Genomic DNA, 19,254 nt, shown 5'->3' with positions numbered 1-19,254 from the left:
AGCTGTCTGTGTGAGTGATTCGTTTCGATTTGTTGATGAAATCTATAAGCCAGTGTCGGCATCTCGAGAACATGTTGCAGCAGAAGGTCAAGCACGCAGCGCTCCGGATACCAAATGACGTCATCGTTTTTGTAGTCGTCATCGTTTTTGTAGTCCTATCTCTGACGTCACTTTTGACCAGGATGTAGATGCTTCATTTCTTCATGAACAGAGAAAGGAAGAAATTTCTGTTCATTTTTTTTTTTTTTCTAAAATACCGGGAATTCTTTAGATAATGAAGCATTTATATCACGATTATATTCTATTAGCCTCATTCTCGAACAGAAAGTTTCTTTGTATCTTTGGCATACGTCTGTTTTTACTCTCTGTCTCTGTCTCTGTCTGTCTGTCTGTCTCTGTCTGTCTGTCTCTCTGTCTCTGTCTCTGTCTGTCTCTCTCACTCTCACTCTCGCTCTCGCTCTCGCTCTCTCTCTCTCTCTCTCTCTCTCTCTCTCTCTCTCTCTCTCTCTCTCTCTCTCTCTCTCTCTCTCTCTCTCTCTCTCTCTCTCTCCCTCCCTCCCTCCCTCTCCCTCTCCCTCTCCCTCTCCCTCTCCCTCTCCCTCTCCCTCTCCCTCTCCCTCTCCCTCTCCCTCTCCCTCTCCCTCCCTCCCTCCCTCTCCCTCTTTCTCTCCCTCTCCTTCCCTCCCTCTCCCCCTCCTTCATCCCTCCCTCCCTCTCCCCCTCCTTCATCCCTCCCCCTCTCCCTCTCCCTCCGTCTCTATCCATATCAGTATATTCATCTCTTTTTTTCACCTTTCCTCTGACCACTCGCGCAAGGTCAGCATTGCAAAGAAGAGTCGATATCGTGCAAGCCAAGTCACGATGCCGGGTCGCCGAAGTAACAAAATCACCAACACAGGCATGCAAGCAGAGTCCGCCTTGCAATTATCAATTAGTTATATACAACAGCCAGAGAGAAAAAATGATAATAATCTTTGGCTCAAAAAAGGAGATGTACGAGTAAACAGAAGAAGGACGATGTGTTGAAATGTAAGTCGAGTTTGTATAATAACGGTCGACATTTTGGATATTTTAAGAAAAAAAAAAAGAGTTGGATATTTTAAGAAGAAAAAAAGAGTACATGCATAACGGTAGATAAAAAGAAGTATTGGATTCCCATTTTTAAACGCAAACAAATCGCGCCAAAACCTAAGAGAAACCCTAGAATAAAATCAGCGCGAATATGTAAACAAAGGCATGTCAACAAACAAAAGCAGGAAGCCATGCGCACAAGATCCCTTCCCCATCAGTCAAGCTCAAGCGCCATAACAGAGCAAGCAAAAGGTAAAAGGCGTGTCGAACAAGCAAGAAGATAAGAAATTAAACAGATAAACAAGGGGAAAGAAGCAGGTAAACAAGCAGAAGAGCAGACGGCGGTACAGGATGCGGGGAAAGTTCCTGTTCAGATTTACGGTAAAAGTGTCGCACCAGCATCAGGTTAATTGCTTTGCAGCTTACATTATGTATATTACCTGTGTGGATGGAAGAATGTATGCGTGTGTGTGTGTGCGTGTGTGTGTGTGTGTGTGTGTGTGTGTGTGTGTGCGTGTGCGTGTGCGTGTGCGTGTGCGTGTGCGTGTGCGTGTGCGTGTGCGTGTGCGTGTGCGTGTGCGTGTGCGTGCGTGTGTGTGTGTGTATTTATATACTTATATATATATATATATATATATATATATATATATATATATATATATATATATATATATGATCATCGTCATACTAGTAATAACAAGAACCATTTTAAGAAGAAACCACGATAAACACTGCACGATTTTTCCTGCAACGATAATTAAAACACGCATCTTCAAAATCTGCATATTCCCATTGCCAATTGACATTCTATTCAAATACAAACCAATAAATAAGAAAAATCGAGCAGAGCCGAGCGCCGTTACTCACCCTTGGCGATCGCTTTCTGACGGCGTCCTCCCGGCTCGCCTCTGATTGGTGCAGCCGCCGAGGGAGTGGAAAAGCGCGGGAATTTATGAATTTGGGTTCACTTCGCGCGTGCAAACGGACCCGGTCTTTCGTTTTCTTTCTCTTTTCGTTTTCGTTTTCTCTTTCTTCGGGGTCGGAGGCAAATAGATGCTTCGGAACTCCATTCGAAGCAAATGCATATGCACAATAATTGATGATTAAGGTGAAGCTAAAATAGAATGAGATCGATTTGTAGAAGAGGGAAACAAGCGTACACAGATATGTCAGGATGTGTATGGATGTAGTATGTACGTATATGTGCCTTTGTGTCCATGTATACACACAATAAGGAGCTAAAAATCAGGCAGAACTGTAACGTGTCCGCTTCCCCAACAGAGCTGTTCGAGGCCTTCGAAGCCGAGGCGAACGAGACCGGCAACGAGCGTCTCCTGCTGACCGCCGCCGTCCCGGTCGGTCCAGACAACATCCGCAGCGGTTACGACGTCCCAGCTGTCTCAAGGTGAGCGAAAATACGTAGCAGTCTTGTTCTTAATCCTTTTTATTCCACCGCATCGGCCTTCGTTGACAAATTGCTGCTCTTTGAGGGTTATTTTTTCCGAGGTGAATGGAGAGATATACATGTGCTTGTCTCTTAATCATGCGATTGGCCACTTTGTCATTCGCAGAGAGAAATGACGGGTAATTATTGCAGAACTGGTTAGTGGATACGAATAAAAAAATAACGAAGCTATTTTCTATATCCGCCCTCGCCCTCACGCCCTCAATTTCCTGTGGTATTCATGACCTTGGGTTCCATTTAACCTCGTTTCCCCTGCCTTCCTCCCCCCCCCTTTCCTGCGCCGCTATTCGACTCTTGTCTTAGCGCCTTCCTTCATAATTTTACTTTATTCCTTTCTTTATTTGAAGGAAAGGGAGGAATGTATTTTTAATCATGTATACTTTGTTTTTGTTTTTTTCGTGATTTTTTAAAGGAATATCCCTTCCTTTTCTTATATAATTTCAAACGTTGTTCAAATAATGTTCAATGCAGGGAACGATATTTTTCTTTAGCTATGGACTTTTTCATGTCTATCTGAAGATTAATGGCGTTCCTTTCGTTCTCCCGGTCTCTCTGTCTATCGCTCAGTCTATCTGTTTGTCGGTCTTTCGTCTGTCTTTAGTTATAAAGATAGAAATTCAGAGAAACAGAAAGATAGATTGAGAGAGAGAGAGAAATAGGTAGATAGATAGATAGTCATGTAGATATATAGATATGGATTGCTAAAGATATAGATTTCATATAAAGATATATAAAGATAAATTGATATATATATATATATATATATATATATATATATATATATATATATATATCTCGCTCAGTCTTTCTATTTGTCGATCTACTGTCTGTCTTTGAATGCAAAGATAGATATTTAGATAAACAGATAGATAGATTGAGAGAGACAGAATAGATAGATAGATAAGTAGCTAGAGAGATAGATAGATAGACATAGATATAGATTTTATATATAGATAGATAAAGATAAATCTATATATTTACATATATATATATATATATATATATATATATATATATATACATATACAAAAATGCATGCACATGCGTGTATATATCTGCATCCTGTACATCTGTCCCCTTCCCACTGCACTCGTCTCACCCCCACCCCTCACACACCCCACACACCCACACCCTCTCACCCCACACACCCTCTCACCCCCTCACCCCCCACCCCACCCACACCCCCACCCACCCCACACACCCTCTCACCCCCTCACCCCCCACCCCACCCACACACCCCACACACACACCCACACACCCTCCAACCCCCTCACCCACACACCCCACCCCACACACCCTCTCACCCCACACACCCTCACACTCTCCACCCTCTCACCCCACCCACACCCTCTCACCCACACACCCTCTCACCCTCCTCCTGCTGCTCCTCCGTCAGGTACCTGGACTTCATCAACGTGATGGCCTACGACTTCCACGGCAAATGGGAGAACACGGTCGGCCACAACGCCCCCCTCTACGCCCCCTCTGTCGACTCGGAGTGGCGGCAGCAGCTCTCCGTCGACCACGCGTCCAATCTGTGAGTTTCCTTTTTTTTCTGTTTTTTTCTTTTTTTCTTTTTTTTTTTGAAGTTTTGTTTATTGTTTTTTGTTGTTGTTTTTTTGGTTTTGAAGTTTTGTTTATTGTGTTTCCTATTGTTTGTGTTTTTTTTACTTTGTTGTTGTGATTTCACTTTTTTTTTTTTAGTTCGTCTTCTGTTTTTTTGTTTTAGTTTCTCCTCTGTCAGAATCTATTATGACAAATAGATAATTTATTCGGAAAAAAATAATATATAAAGGCAAGCAAATCATAACGCACTACTTCATCCCAATGCAATCAGCTTTGCAACACAATCCAATAAGTTTTTGCAACACACGAATTCCTCCCGTCCAACCCCCCCACCCACTCCCCCACCCTCTCACCCAGCCACTCACCCACCCTCTCGCCCATCCTCTCACCCACCCATTCCCCCACCCTTCTCACCCACCCACTCACTCACCCCCTCACCCACCCCTCCCCACCCCATTTTCCCCAACACCCACCCTCTCACCCACCCCTCCCCACCCCTCCCCACCCCATTTTCCCCAACACCCACCCTCTCATCCACTCACCCACCCTGTCGCCCACCCTCTCACCCACCCCTCCCCACCCCATTTTCCCCAACACCCACCCTCTCACCCACCCCTCCCCACCCCATTTTCCCCAACACCCACCCTCTCACCCACCCCTCCCCACCCCATTTTCCCCAACACCCACCCCTCCCCACCCCATTTTCCCCCCTTACCCACCCTCTCCCCCACCCACCCCCTCACCCACCCACTCACCCACCCACTCACCCACCCTCTCCCCACCCACCCTCTCACCCACTCACCCACCCACCCACCCTCTCACCCCTCACCCATTCCCCCACCCACCCCTCCCCACCCCATTTTCCCCAACAACCACCCACTCTCACCCACCCTTCTCACCCACCCTCTCTCACCCACCCCCGACAGCTGGGCCAAGCTCGGCGCCCCGAAGGAGAAACTGATCATCGGAATGCCCACGTATGGCCGTTCCTTCACCCTCGTGAACGCCGGCCAGAACAACGTGAACTCTCCCTCGAGCGGCGGCGGGGAAGCCGGGAAGTACACCGGAGAGTCGGGTTTCATGGCCTACTACGAGGTGAGGTTTCGGTTCGGGTTTTTTTTTGGGGGGGGGGATTGTGGGGGTTCGGGTTTGTTTGTGGTGGGGTTTTATTTTTATTTTTTTATTATTATTTTTTTTTTTTTGTCATGATAAAATCGTGGTAATGATGTAATGATGATCATAATTGTGATGATAATAGTAATGATAATGATATAATGACAGCGCTAACAATAATTATGATGATAACAATAATGATAATTATTATTATAATAATGATAATAAAAATAATAATATTCATGAAAATAACAATGATATTAATAATAATGATACTGATGATAATAATAATAATGATAATAATAATGATGATAACAATAATAAATCATAATAACACTATTTATAACAACAAGAACAAGTACAGTAATATCAACAATACCAACGCTAACCCTCCCTTCCCCCTCCCTCCTCCCTTCCCCCTCCCCTCCCCCAGGTATGCGAACACCTGCGCTCCGGCGGCGAGTACATCTGGCATGAGGAGATGCAGGTGCCTTACATGGTCAAGGGCAAGCTCTGGGTTGGCTTCGACGACGAGAGAGCCATCCGGAACAAGATGAAGTGGCTGAAGAAGGGGGGCTTCGGGGGCGCCATGGTGTGGACGGTGGACATGGATGACTTCACTGGCGAGGCCTGCGGGGGCGGTGTCAAGTACCCGTTGATTGGTGTCATGAAGTGAGTGTCTGTCTGTCTGTTTGTCTGTTTGGCTTTTTGTTTGTCTGTTTGTCTTTTTGTCTGTCTGTTTGTCTTTTTGTCTGTCTGTTTGTCTTTTTGTTTGTCTGTTTGGCTTTTTGTCTGTCTGTTTGTCAGTTTGTCTTTTTGTCTATCTGCTTTTCTGTCTGTCTATTTGTGTCTGTCTGTCTACTTGTCTGTCTGTTTGTCTTTGTCTTTTTGCCAGTCTGTCTGTCTATTTGTGTGTTTGTCTGTTTGTCTTTTTGTCAGTCTGTCTGTCTATTTGTGTGTTTGTCTGTTTGTCTTTTTGCCAGTCTGTCTGTCTGTCTATTTGTGTGTCTGTTTGTCTGTTTTGTGTGTCTGTTTGTGTGTTTGGCTTTTTGTCTGTCTGTTTGTCTGTTTGTCTTTTTGTCTCTCTGTCTCCGTCTTTTTGTGTGTCTGTTTGTCTTTTTGTTTGTCTGTTTGGCTTTTTGTCTGTCTGTTTGTCTGTTTGGCTTTTTGTCTGTCTGTTTGTCTGTTTGGCTTTTTGTCTGTGTGTTTGGCTTTTTGTCTGTCTGTTTGTCTGTTTGGCTTTTTGTCTGTCTGTTTGCCTTTTTGTCTGTCTGTTTGTCTGTTTGGGTTTTTGTATGTCTGTTTGGCTTTTTTTCTGTCTGTTTGGTTTTTTGTCTGTTTGTTTGGCTGTTTGTCTTTTTGTCTGTCTGTTTGTCTTTTTGTCTGTCTGTTTGTCTGTTTGGCTTTTTGTCTGTCTGTTTGTCTGTTTGTCTTTTTGTCTGTCTGTTTGTCTTTTTGTCTGTCTGTTTGTCTGTTTGTCTTTTTGTCTGTCTGTTTGTCTTTTTGTCTGTCTGTTTGTCTGTTTGTCTTTTTGTCTGTCTGTTTGTCTTTTTGTCTGTCTGTTTGTCTTTTTGTTTGTCTGTTTGGCTTTTTGTCTGTCTGTTTGTCTGTTTGGCTTTTTGTCTGTCTGTTTGTCTGTTTGTCTTTTTGTCTGTCTGTTTGGCTTTTTCTCTGTCTGTTTGTCTGTTTGGCTTTTTGTCTGTCTGTTTGGCTTTTTGTCTGTCTGTTTGTCTGTTTGGCTTTTTGTCTCTCTGTTTGGCTTTTTGTCTGTCTGTTTGGCTTTTTGTCTGTCTGTTTGTCTGTTTGGCTTTTTGTCTGTCTGTTTGCCTGTTTACCTTTTTGTCTGTCTGTTTGTCTGTTTGGCTTTTTGTCTGTCTGTTTGGCTTTTTGTCTGTCTGTTTGGCTTTTTGTCTGTCTGTTTGGCTTTTTGTCTGTCTGTTTGTCTGTTTGTCTTTTTGTCTGTCTGTTTGTCTGTTTGGCTTTTTGTCTGTCTGTTTGTCTGTTTGGCTTTTTGTCTGTCTGTTTGGCTTTTTGTCTGTTTGGCTTTTTGTCTGTCTGTTTGTCTGTTTGGCTTTTTGTCTGTCTGTTTGTCTGTTTGGCTTTTTGTCTGTCTGTTTGTCTGTTTGGCTTTTTGTTTGTCTTTTTGTCTGTTTGGCTTTTTGTCTGTCTGTTTGTCTGTTTGGCTTTTTGTCTGTCTGTTTGTCTGTTTGGCTTTTTGTCTGTCTGTTTGTCTGTTTGGCTTTTTGTCTGTCTGTTTGTCTGTTTGGCTTTTTGTCTGTCTGTTTGGCTTTTTGTCTGTCTGTTTGGCTTTTTGTCTGTCTGTTGGTCTTTTTGTCTGGCTGTTTGTCTGTATGGCTTTTTGTCTGTATGTCTGGCTGGCTGGCTTTTAGTCTGTCTGTTTGGCTTTTTGTCTGTTTGGCTTTTTGTCTGTCTGTTTGTCTGTTTGGCTTTTTGTCTGTCTGTTTGTCTGTTTGGCTTTTTGTCTGTCTGTTTGTCTGTTTGGCTTCTTGTCTGTCTTTTTGTCTTTTTGTCTGTTTGCCTTTTTGTCTGTCTGTTTGTCTGTTTGCCTTTTTGTTTGTCTGTTTGTCTGTTTGTCTTTTTGTCTGTCTGTTTGTCTTTTTGTCTGTCTGTTTGTCTGTTTGGCTTTTTGTCTGTCTGTTTGGCTTTTTGTCTGTCTGTTTGTCTGTTTGGCTTTTTGTCTGTCTGTTTGTCTGTTTGGCTTTTTGTCTGTCTGTTTGTCTGTTTGGCTTTTTGTCTGTCTGTTTGGCTTTTTGTCTGTCTGTTTGTCTGTTTGGCTTTTTGTCTGTCTGTTTGGCTTTTTGTCTGTCTGTTTGTCTGTTTGGCTTTTTGTCTGTCTGTTTGGCTTTTTGTCTGTCTGTTTGGCTTTTTGTCTGTCTGTTTGTCTGTTTGTCTTTTTGTCTGTCTGTTTGGCTTTTTGTCTGTCTGTTTGGCTTTTTGTCTGTCTGTTTGTCTTTTTGTTTGTCTGTTTGGCTTTTTGTCTGTCTGTTTGTCTGTTTGGCTTTTTGTCTGTCTGTTTGGCTTTTTGTCTGTCTGTTTGGCTTTTTGTCTGTCTGTTTGTCTGTTTGTCTTTTTGTCTGTCTGTTTGGCTTTTTGTCTGTCTGTTTGTCTTTTTGTTTGTCTGTTTGGCTTTTTGTCTGTCTGTTTGTCTGTTTGGCTTTTTGTCTGTCTGTTTGGCTTTTTGTCTGTCTGTTTGGCTTTTTGTCTGTCTGTTTGTCTGTTTGTCTTTTTGTCTGTCTGTTTGGCTTTTTGTGTGTCTGTTTGGCTTTTTGTCTGTTTGTTTGTCTTTTTGTTTGTCTGTTTGGCTTTTTGTCTGTCTGTTTGTCTGTTTGGCTTTTTGTCTGTCTGTTTGTCTGTTTGGCTTTTTGTCTGTCTGTTTGGCTTTTTGTCTGTCTGTTTGTCTTTTTGTTTGTCTGTTTGGCTTTTTGTCTGTCTGTTTGTCTGTTTGGCTTTTTGTCTGTCTGTTTGTCTGTTTGTCTTTTTGTCTGTCTGTTTGGCTTTTTGTCTGTCTGTTTGGCTTTTTGTCTGTCTGTTTGGCTTTTTGTCTGTCTGTTTGGCTTTTTGTCTGTCTGTTTGGCTTTTTGTCTGTCTGTTTGGCTTTTTGTCTGTCTGCCTGGCTTTTTGTCTGTCTGTTTGTCTTTTTGTCTGTCTGTTTGTCTGTTTGGCTTTTTGTCTGTCTGTTTGTCTGTTTGGCTTTTTGTCTGTCTGTTTGTCTGTTTGGCTTTTTGTCTGTCTGTTTGTCTGTTTGTCTTTTTGTCTGTCTGTTTGGCTTTTTGTCTGTCTGTTTGTCTGTTTGGCTTTTTGTCTGTCTGTCTGTCTGTCTGTCTGTCTGTCTGTTTGGCTTTTTGTCTTTTTGTCTGTCTGTGTGGCTTTTTGTCTGTCTGTTTGGCTTTTTGTCTGTCTGTTTGTCTTTCTTTCTGTCTGTTTGTCTTTTTGTCTGTCTGTTTGGCTTTTTGTCTGTCTGTTTGTCTTTTTGTTTGTCTGTTTGGCTTTTTGTCTGTCTGTTTGTCTGTTTGGCTTTTTGTCTGTCTGTTTGTCTGTTTGTCTTTTTGTCTGTCTGTTTGGCTTTTTGTCTGTCTGTTTGGCTTTTTGTCTGTCTGTTTGGCTTTTTGTCTGTCTGTTTGGCTTTTTGTCTGTCTGTTTGGCTTTTTGTCTGTCTGTTTGTCTTTTTGTCTGTCTGTTTGTCTGTTTGGCTTTTTGTCTGTCTGTTTGGCTTTTTGTCTGTCTGTTTGTCTGTTTGGCTTTTTGTCTGTCTGTTTGGCTTTTTGTCTGTCTGTTTGTCTGTTTGGCTTTTTGTCTGTCTGTTTGTCTGTTTGGCTTTTTGTCTGTCTGTTTGGCTTTTTGTCTGTCTGTTTGTCTGTTTGTCTTTTTGTCTGTCTGTTTGTCTGTTTGGCTTTTTGTCTGTCTGTTTGGCTTTTTGTCTGTCTGTTTGTCTGTTTGGCTTTTTGTCTGTCTGTTTGGCTTTTTGTCTGTCTGTTTGTCTGTTTGGCTTTTTGTCTGTCTGTTTGGCTTTTTGTCTGTCTGTTTGGCTTTTTGTCTGTCTGTTTGTCTGTTTGTCTATTTGTCTGTCTGTTTGTCTGTTTGGCTGTCTGTCTGTCTGTTTGGCTGTCTGTCTGTCTTTCTGTTTGGCTTTTTGTCTGTCCGTTTGTCTTTTTGTCTGTCTGTTTGTCTTTTTGTCTGTTTGGCTTTTTGTCTGTCTGTTTGTCTTTTTGTCTGTTTGGCTTTTTGTCTGTCCGTTTGTCTTTTTGTCTGTTTGGATTTTTGTCTGTCTGTTTGTCTTTTTGTCTGTCTGTTTGTCTTTTTGTCTGTTTGGCTTTTTGTCTGTCTGTTTGTCTTTTTGTCTGTTTGGCTTTTTGTCTGTCCGTTTGTCTTTTTGTCTGTCCGTTTGTCTTTTTGTCTGTTTGGCTTTTTGTCTGTCTGTTTGTCTTTTTGTCTGTTTGGCTTTTTGTCTGTCTGTTTGGCTTTTTGTCTGTTTGTTTGTCTTCTTGTCTGTTTGGCTTTCTGTCTGTCTGTTTGTCTTTTTGTCTGTTTGGCTTTTTGTTTGTCTGTTTGTCTTTTTGTCTGTCTGTTTGTCTTTTTGTCTGTTTGGCTTTTTGTCTGTCTTTTTGTCTTTTTGTTTGTTTGGCTTTTTGTCTGTCTGTTTGTCTTTTTGTCTGTCTGTTTGTCTTTTTTTCTGTCTGTTTGGCTTTTTGTCTGTCTGTTTGGCTTTTTGTCTGTCTGCTTGTCTTTTTGTCTGTTTGGCTTTTTGTCTGTCTTTTTGTCTTTTTGTCTGTTTGGCTTTTTGTTTGTCTGTTTGTCTTTTTGTCTGTCTGTTTGTCTTTTTGTCTGTTTGGCTTTTTGTCTGTCTTTTTGTCTTTTTGTCTGTTTGGCTTTTTGTTTGTCTGTTTGTCTTTTTGTCTGTCTGTTTGTCTTTTTGTCTGTTTGGCTTTTTGTCTGTCTTGTTGTCTTTTTGTCTGTTTGGCTTTTTGTCTGTCTGTTTGTCTTTTTGTCTGTCTGTTTGTCTTTTTGTCTGTCTGTTTGTCTTTTTGTCTGTCTGTTTGTCTTTTTGTCTGTCTGTTTGTCTTTTTGTCTGTCTGTTTGTCTTTTTGTCTGTTTGGCTTTTTGTCTGTCTGTTTGTCTTTTTGTCTGTCTGTTTGTCTTTTTGTCTGTCTGTTTGGCTTTTTGTCTGTCTGTTTGTCTTTTTGTCTGTCTGTTTGTCTTTTTGTCTGTCTGTTTGTCTTTTTGTCTGTTTGGCTTTTTGTCTGTCCGTTTGGCTTTTTGTCTGTCTGTTTGGCTTTTTGTCTGTCTGTTTGTCTTTTTGTCTGTTTGGCTTTTTGTCTGTCTGTTTGTCTTTTTGTCTGTTTGTCTTTTTGTCTGTCTGTTTGTCTTTTTGTCTGTTTGGCTTTTTGTCTGTCCGTTTGGCTTTTTGTCTGTCTGTTTGGCTTTTTGTCTGTCTGTCTGTCTTTTTGTCTGTCTGTCTGTTTGTCTTTTTGTCTGTCTGTTTGTCTTTTTGTCTGTCTGTTTGTCTTTTTGTCTGTTTGGCTTTTTGTCTGTCCGTTTGGCTTTTTGTCTGTCTGTTTGGCTTTTTGTCTGTCTGTTTGTCTTTTTGTCTGTCTGTTTGTCTTTTTGTCTGTCTGTTTGTCTTTTTGTCTGTCTGTTTGTCTTTTTGTCTGTTTGGCTTTTTGTCTGTCCGTTTGGCTTTTTGTCTGTCTGTTTGTCTTTTTGTCTGTCTGTTTGTCTTTTTGTCTGTCTGTTTGTCTTTTTGTCTGTTTGGCTTTTTGTCTGTCCGTTTGGCTTTTTGTCTGTCTGTTTGGCTTTTTGTGTGTCTGTTTGTCTTTTTGTCTGTTTGGCTTTTTGTCTGTCTGTTTGTCTTTTTGTCTGTTTGGCTTTTTGTCTGTCTGTTTGTCTTTTTGTCTGTCTGTTTGTCTTTTTGTCTGTTTGGCTTTTTGTCTGTCCGTTTGGCTTTTTGTCTGTCTGTTTGTCTTTTTGTCTGTCTGTTTGTCTTTATGTCTGTCTGTTTGTCTTTTTGTCTGTTTGGCTTTTTGTCTGTCCGTTTGGCTTTTTGTCTGTCTGTTTGGCTTTTTGTCTGTCTGTTTGGCTTTTTGTCTGTCTGTTTGTCTTTTTGTCTGTCTGTTTGTCTTTTTGTCTGTTTGGCTTTTTGTCTGTCTGTTTGTCTTTTTGTCTGTTTGTCTTTTTGTCTGTCTGTTTGTCTTTTTGTCTGTTTGGCTTTTTGTCTGTCCGTTTGGCTTTTTGTCTGTCTGTTTGGCTTTTTGTCTGTCTGCCTGTCCATTTGTCTGTCTGTCTGTTTGTCTATCTTTCTGTCTGTTTGTCTTTTTTTCTGTCTGTTTGTCTTTTTGTCTGTTTGGCTTTTTGTCTGTCCGTTTGTCTTTTTGTCTGTCTTTTTGTCTTTTTGTCTGTTTGGCTTTTTGTCTGTCTGTTTGTCTTTTTGTCTGTCTGTTTGTCTTTTTGTCTGTTTGGCTTTTTGTCTGTCTGTTTGTCTTTTTGTCTGTCTGTTTGTCTTTTTGTCTGTTTGGCTTTTTGTCTGTCTGTTTGTCTTTTTGTTTGTCTGTTTGTCTTTTTGTCTTTTTGTTTGTGTGTTTGTCTGTTTGTCTTTTTGTCAGTCTGTCTGTCTATTTGTGTGTCTTTTTGTCTTTTTGTCTGTCTGTTTGTCTCTTTGTCTGTTTGTCTTTTTGTTTGTCTGTTTGTCTGTTTGTCTTTTTGTCTGTTTGGCTTTTTGTCTGTCTGTTTGGCTTTTTGTCTGTCTGTTTGGCTTTTTGTCTGTCTGTTTGTCTCTTTGTCTGTTTGTCTTTTTGTTTGTCTGTTTGTCTTTTTGTCTGTCTGTTTGTCTGTTTGTCTTTTTGTCTGTCTGTTTGTCTTTTTGTCTGTCTGTTTGTCTGTTTGGCTTTTTGTCTGTCTGTATATATTTATAGATCTGTCTCTCTGACTATAACTGCCTGTCTATCTATCTACGTATAGATAGATACCTGTTTATTTATCTGTCTATCAGTTAGTTTGTATATCTGTATATCTTTCGATGAGTTTTCTTCCTTTCTTTCTGTCTTTATTTATTTATTCATTCATTTCTCATTCTTTCTTTTTTTCTTTCTTTCCCCTAAAACTTTCGTTCCCCTTTATTCTGACTTTTTAACTTTGCCACAGAACTTTCCTTCATCTCTCTCTCTCTCTCTCTCTCTCTCTCTCTCTCTCTCTCTCTCTCTCTCTCTCTCTCTCTCTCTCTCTCTCTCTCTCTCTTAGTCCTCCATAATGATTTCTTATTTACTCGTTTCTTGTGTTACATTTTTACATTTGCATTTCCTATACCCATTTTCTTTATCGTTATCCTTTTAATAATTCTCAACGCATTGCCACACAACACACTCGGCTGACCTCACATCTTCTTACAATGCCATTCCCAACAACCCCTGACCTCTGACCTCTTCGCAGGGAGGAGATGCTCGGAATCCCCCGCGGAGGTCAAGATGTGGACTGGGCCTCCGTCACCCGCACTCGTGTTGCCTCCGTCACCACCCTGCCTCCTCCTGTGGCCATCGACCCCATGCTGGTCATTAAGGAGTTCAAGGAGCGCCAACAACAGATTGCTGCGGCCACCGAGAGGATCGACGTCATCCCCCAGGTTCCTCGTGAGTGTCTTCGAGTGTTTGTCCAAGATTGGGGAATAAGGGTAAGAATAGGGATAAGGAGGAACTTCATTTCTTCCAACTACTTCGGTGTCTTTTCTTAGCTGTTCTTCTCCGTTATCTTTATCTTCTTCTCAGTATCTTTTCTTCCTGTTCTTCTCCGTTGTCTTTCTTCTTCTTCTTCTCAGCTTTCTCAAATTTTTGTATGGGGTCGCTGGATGAACCGCTCTATTACGGCTCATTCCATACTGGTTTTGGAATGTTTTTTACAGTCGGATGCCCTTCCTGACAATATCTTTATCTTCCTCTTCCTCTTCCTCTTCCTCTTCCTCTTCCTCTTCTCATTATTCACACGCCCCTCCTTACTCTCGCCAGGCAACGCACCCAAGATCCTGTGCTACTACACCTCCTGGTCCGTCAAGAGGCCTGGCGCTGGCAGGTTCGAGCCCGAGATGCTGGACGCCTCCCTCTGCACCCACGTCATCTACGCCTTCGCCGGCATGAAGGACTACCGCCTGGCGCCCGGGGAGCCCTCCGACATCGGCGACGGGTTCAAGGAGGGGACCTACACGCGCCTCATGAAGCTGAAGGAGAAAAACCCGAACCTGAAGGTACGGAGGAGCAAGAGGTCCTCTTGAACGGCAGCTTCTGCTTTGGAGTTTTTAGTATCTTTATTACTATCATAAAGATTACTGGTTTCTCCTATCTTCTAGATGGAAGTTGATACTGTTTTAAACATTTATGAATACGAGTTAAAGGATTTTGCAATGGCTGTAAAAATACAATGGAGTTCCTTGGTTCAGAGAGAGAGAAAGAAAAGGCAAAACAACAAGTCAGCAGCCATAGTAAATACCCGTCTCCTTTCAGATCATGCTGGCCCTCGGAGGCTGGGCGTTCGGTTCCAAGCCCTTCCAGGAGCTCACCGAAAACCAGTTCCGCATGAACGGCTTCGTGTACGACGCCCTCGAGTTCCTTCGCACCCACGAGTTCGACGGACTGGACATCGACTGGGAGGTACGAAGCAGGCAGTTGCTTGCCTTGACTGCTTGTGTACTTTTTCGCGTTTACCATCTTGCGAATTTCCTTTTTTTACGTCTTTCAGGGTTTTTTTTCACGTCTTTCAGCCTGAATGAGCATATTTTTTTATATGTGTCTTAGTTTAGTTGCCTGAATGAGCATATTTTTTTTATAGGTCTTTTAGTGTAATTGCCTGAATGAGCACACATTTTTTTTACGTCTTTCAGTTTAGTTGCCTGAATGAGCATTTTTTTTTATATATAGGTCTTTCAGTTTAGTTGCCTGAATGAGCATATCATTTTATATATATAGGTCTTTTAGTTTAGTTGCCTGAATGAGCATTTTTTTTATATATAGGTCTTTCAGTTTAGTTGCCTGAATGAGCATTTTTTTTATATATATAGGTCTTTCAGTTTAGTTGCCTGAATGAGCATTTTTTTATATATATAGGTCTTTCAGTTTAGTTGCCTGAATGAGCATATCTTTTTTTTTTATATAGGTCTTTCAGTTTAGTTGCCTGAATGAGCTTATCATGTGTCTTTATGCTCATACCTAGAAGTGCCAACACGTATAATAGTAACGTGAAAACCAAATGAGAAATTGTTGAGAATTATAATTTAATTTTCCCAGTAAGGAATATACTAAATGATAAAATGTGGAGAATGATGAGTATTTCTCTGTACCAAACTAGGATGCATTAGATTATAAAGAATGAGAATTATATCCTTCACATTACTTTGTGTTAAATGACCAAGCAAATGATCTGTTTTCCCGAGTCTGATCACCTGCCTCTTCCACAGTATCCCCGAGGAGCTGATGACAAGGCCAACTACGTCAACTTCATTCGCGAACTACGTCTTGCCTTCGAAGGAGAGGCTGAGTCCACGGGTCACTCTAGGCTCCTGCTTTCGGCCGCTGTCCCTGCGTCCTTCGAGGCTCTGGCCGCTGGGTAGGTCGCCCTCGGGATGGTTGTTGTTTCGAGGTTTTGGTTCTGGAGGGTCCTGGAGGATTGATTTCTTGGTGGCACTCGGAGCAATGGTTTGTGGAGTGGGTGTCGTGGGGTTCGAGTGGAGTCCATTACTGTTGAGGTGTTTTCGAGTATCTTACCTGCATTTTAACTGGTCGTCACTTCCGCTTCTTGGATAGGTTCATCTTAGTTTCTTCAACAAAGGGAAATATGACGCGATTCACTGTGACGTAAATCCACAAAAAAATATCTAAACTTCATTTTTGATCCGCAGTTATGACGTCCCAGAGATCAGCAAGTACCTGGACTTCATCAACATCATGAGCTACGACTTCCACGGTCAGTGGGAGAACCAGGTTGGACACAACGCTCCTCTCCTGCCCCTCGAGACGGCGTCCTCCTACCAGAAGAAACTCACTGTGGTAAGTCATCCTCGACAGGCTGTGCCGAACACTTACTAAGCGGAAGGTTTGACTTTTTACACTTATGAATATAAACAACTACACAGTCCAAGCTTATTTCGGTTAATAATGCCCAGCGCCGAACATAGAATTTCGTCTAATTACGATTACTTGAAAGAGAAAGAGAGAATTATATGAAAAGACTGACACTTCGGTGCACGCACGAGCCGCCCGATCCCCTGTCAACACTTCGTCTCCCACTTCCAGGACTTCAGCGTAAGGGAATGGATGAAGCAAGGCGCCCCGGCCCAGAAGATCATGGTCGGGATGCCCACCTACGGCCGCTCCTTCACCCTCGCTAACGTCACCCAGTTCGACATCGGCGCCCCAGCTTCCGGTGGCGGTAGTGCTGGCCGCTATACCCAGGAGACTGGATTCTATTCCTATTATGAGGTTTGTGGGACCGGACTATAAGTCATCATAAAAGTCATATGTCATATAAAGTCATATAAGTCATCATAAAAGTCATATAAGTCAAAGTCATATAAGTCATGTATCAAAGTCATATAAGTCATATAAGTCATATATCAAAGTCATATAAGTCATTATTAAATAAATGTTGCAATACAGAGCAGTTTTACTTTATTTGTGATAAACTGTTTATCTAAGGGCAGCAAATTTTATTGCCAGTGATACGAATGGAAGTTCTCAAAATTAGGATTCAGTCCACATCACGAAAGGAACGTATTGAACATTCTAGATTCCTTGTCCATAATTCTGAACAATAACCAGCGTCTTGAAAGTAACACCTCTCTCCTGGCCAGGTGTGCGACTTCTTGTTCGAGGACAACACGACCCTCGTGTGGGACAATGAGCAGCAGGTTCCTTTCGCTTACCGAGGCGACCAGTGGGTGGGCTTCGACGACGAGCGTTCTCTGGAAGTCAAGGTAATTGCACCTAGATTGGTGTGGCAGCATTGAGAGTTGTGTGTGTGTGTGGGTGTGGGTGTGGGTGTGTGTGTGTGTGTTTGTGTGTCTGTGTCCGTCCGTCCGTCCATCTGTCCATCTGTCCATATTCAAATATGCATGTTACAACCATTGCCATGCATTCAAACATTCTGATAGTGGCTCTTCCTGACCTGCCATCACCCCTCTTTGGAAAAATTTTGTTACGAGCGCACCCCGCCGAGCGCCTTCAAAGTAACCCCTCCTGTGCCTCCTGCAGGTCGACTGGCTCAAGACGGAGGGCTTCGGCGGCGTCATGGTGTGGAGCGTCGACATGGACGACTTCCGCGGCAACTGCGGCACCGGCAAGTACCCGCTGCTCACCACACTCAAGGAAAACCTCTCCAACTACAGCGTGGCGCTCACCTACGAGGGGCCCTATGAGAACACTGGCACCCTGGACGGCACCAGCGCCAAGCGAGATCGTGAGTATCGTTACTTGTCTCGGTTCCTGTTCATGAACTATTTGGTAAAGAGAATTGGATGTATATGGTGGATCATATAAATAATCATAGTCCATGTGTCAAGGCTGTCCATTGAGATACAAAGAGTTTTTTGAATAGCTATAATGGAGTAAAAAATGGCTTCCTTACAATCTCCTTTCACCTTGCATTGCCTCTCCTTTGCCTCTCCTCCACCCCCTTCTAACCCCCGCCCTCCCTGCCGCCACAGCCAACGAGGTGGTGTGCGCCGAGGCCGACGGACACATCAGCTACTACCCGGACAAGCAGGACTGCACGCGCTACTACATGTGCGAAGGCGAGAGGAAGCACCACATGCCGTGCCCCGTGAACCTGGTCTTTAACTACGACCAGACGGTGTGCGACTGGCCCGAGAACGTTCCCGGCTGCGAAACGGCCATTCCCGCCGGCCGGTGAGCTGCTAGGGGCGATAAAGGAAGGTGGTGCCGCTTCGACAATTTAAACTGCATAAAAAAAGTATATAAAATTAATGTGAATGCTGTTGTGTCTGCCAATGGCTGGAATAGTTAGGGCTATGTATGACAAGAGATGAATGTATGTCCGAGGTTATTATATATATTGGAAAAGCATACAAAAAAAACAAAGAAAATGATCAGGCAGTTCTAGGACTGCTTAAAAAACACATACATACATACATATATATATGTGTGTGTGTATGTGTACATGCACATGTACATACACATACATACACATACACATACACACATATAAATACATATATACATATGTATGTATATACAAATATATGTATGTATATACAAATATATATATATATACATATATATATATATATATATATATATATATACAAATATATGTATATATACATATATATATACATATATATATATATATATATATATATATATGTATATAATGTATGTATGTATATATGTATGTTATCTCCACATGACAGACTTCGCAGTTGGTTGTCTTGCCGTCAGCGAATGTACCAAGATTTATTATTTTTTCCATAAGTAGTTTAAAGAATTTATGCTATTTCCCGAAATCGCTTCATCAGTTATTATTCATTATCAACTACAGTATCATAAGGTTTTTGTAATGCAGTATCAGAATTGTGATATGGATCTATAGATTTCCTCTCTCGTTTTCTTGGCGTTTGTGAATCTCCGATTTTAAGGAAACTTTCTATGCTCTCACTGGAATTCGCGACGGACGTTTCATCACGTTCCAGTATTCTTCCTGCTAAGTTTTTAAAATAAACACGAGATCACATTTATTTATTTAATATACGTGGGTAGAGTTCGTATTTGCAACAAATACTAAAATCTTAATATATTCATAACTAAAGAACACCAGAAGAAGAAAAAAAAATATTCTCGCACAGAAGTTATTCTCAAAATTGTTAATTATTTTCTTCGGATATATCTCATTATCTTCGTAATCAATTTTCTCCCTTCATAAAAGAACTGTATATGTCAGTGCTTAAAAGTGCTATAGTTTTATATATATCCACATTATTTGAATTGTAAGGAGAACGAGGGATTAACCTGGCCAAAAGAAACGAAGTATTCAAATTGTCTTTCTTTTTTTCAAGTAACGATTTTCTGACATCTTTTGCTTGGTGTTTATCATCTCCTTCTCCACCCTGTTTCTTTTTATAAGCTGTGACACTGTTTAGTGAAACTGTAAAATAAATGTACATATGGTTTGTATTCTGAGTTTTATTTCCCATGATATTAAGACATACTCTGTTTCATATAGATTAATAAGTTGAAATATAAGAATGAGAATGAATATCTTTACAATACATGTATTTGACCGGTTTCGAATATATCTTCGTCAGAAATACATGTATATTTTCTTCAAATATACATATATTTCTGACGAAGATATATTCGAAACCGGTTAAATACATCTCTCGTATTGTGAAGATATTCATTCTCATTTATACCTTTCTACATTTGTCAACATGCAGACGGTTCATAAATTAATATGTTTGCCATCACCTGTAAACATTCCATGCACTAATTACAGACTTACAGGTTCTTAAGATTATGGTTATACACATG

General features: G+C 41.5%; 1 protein-coding gene across 1 annotated transcript in view; it reads left to right on the top strand.

Moving 5' to 3' along the window:
* The window catches only part of Cht7 (chitinase 7), a 164,649-nt gene extending 145,754 nt beyond the window's left edge, over nucleotides 1-18,895 (top strand). Inside the window, exons 7-19 of the mRNA XM_070132720.1 lie at nucleotides 2,353-2,476; nucleotides 3,933-4,073; nucleotides 5,029-5,197; nucleotides 5,649-5,887; nucleotides 13,157-13,353; nucleotides 13,726-13,961; nucleotides 14,218-14,364; nucleotides 15,168-15,316; nucleotides 15,609-15,756; nucleotides 16,003-16,188; nucleotides 16,560-16,682; nucleotides 16,960-17,164; nucleotides 17,412-18,895. Coding sequence (XP_069988821.1) covers nucleotides 2,353-2,476; nucleotides 3,933-4,073; nucleotides 5,029-5,197; nucleotides 5,649-5,887; nucleotides 13,157-13,353; nucleotides 13,726-13,961; nucleotides 14,218-14,364; nucleotides 15,168-15,316; nucleotides 15,609-15,756; nucleotides 16,003-16,188; nucleotides 16,560-16,682; nucleotides 16,960-17,164; nucleotides 17,412-17,617 — 2,270 coding nt within the window. The 3' untranslated portion in view covers nucleotides 17,618-18,895. The remainder of the gene's footprint in view (nucleotides 1-2,352; nucleotides 2,477-3,932; nucleotides 4,074-5,028; nucleotides 5,198-5,648; nucleotides 5,888-13,156; nucleotides 13,354-13,725; nucleotides 13,962-14,217; nucleotides 14,365-15,167; nucleotides 15,317-15,608; nucleotides 15,757-16,002; nucleotides 16,189-16,559; nucleotides 16,683-16,959; nucleotides 17,165-17,411) is intronic.
* The last annotated feature ends 359 nt before the right edge of the window (nucleotides 18,896-19,254 follow it).

Source organism: Penaeus vannamei, chromosome 18, assembly GCF_042767895.1.
Source record: "Penaeus vannamei isolate JL-2024 chromosome 18, ASM4276789v1, whole genome shotgun sequence".
Lineage (NCBI taxonomy): Eukaryota > Metazoa > Arthropoda > Malacostraca > Decapoda > Penaeidae > Penaeus > Penaeus vannamei.
This window is presented reverse-complemented; position numbering and strand designations above follow the sequence as displayed.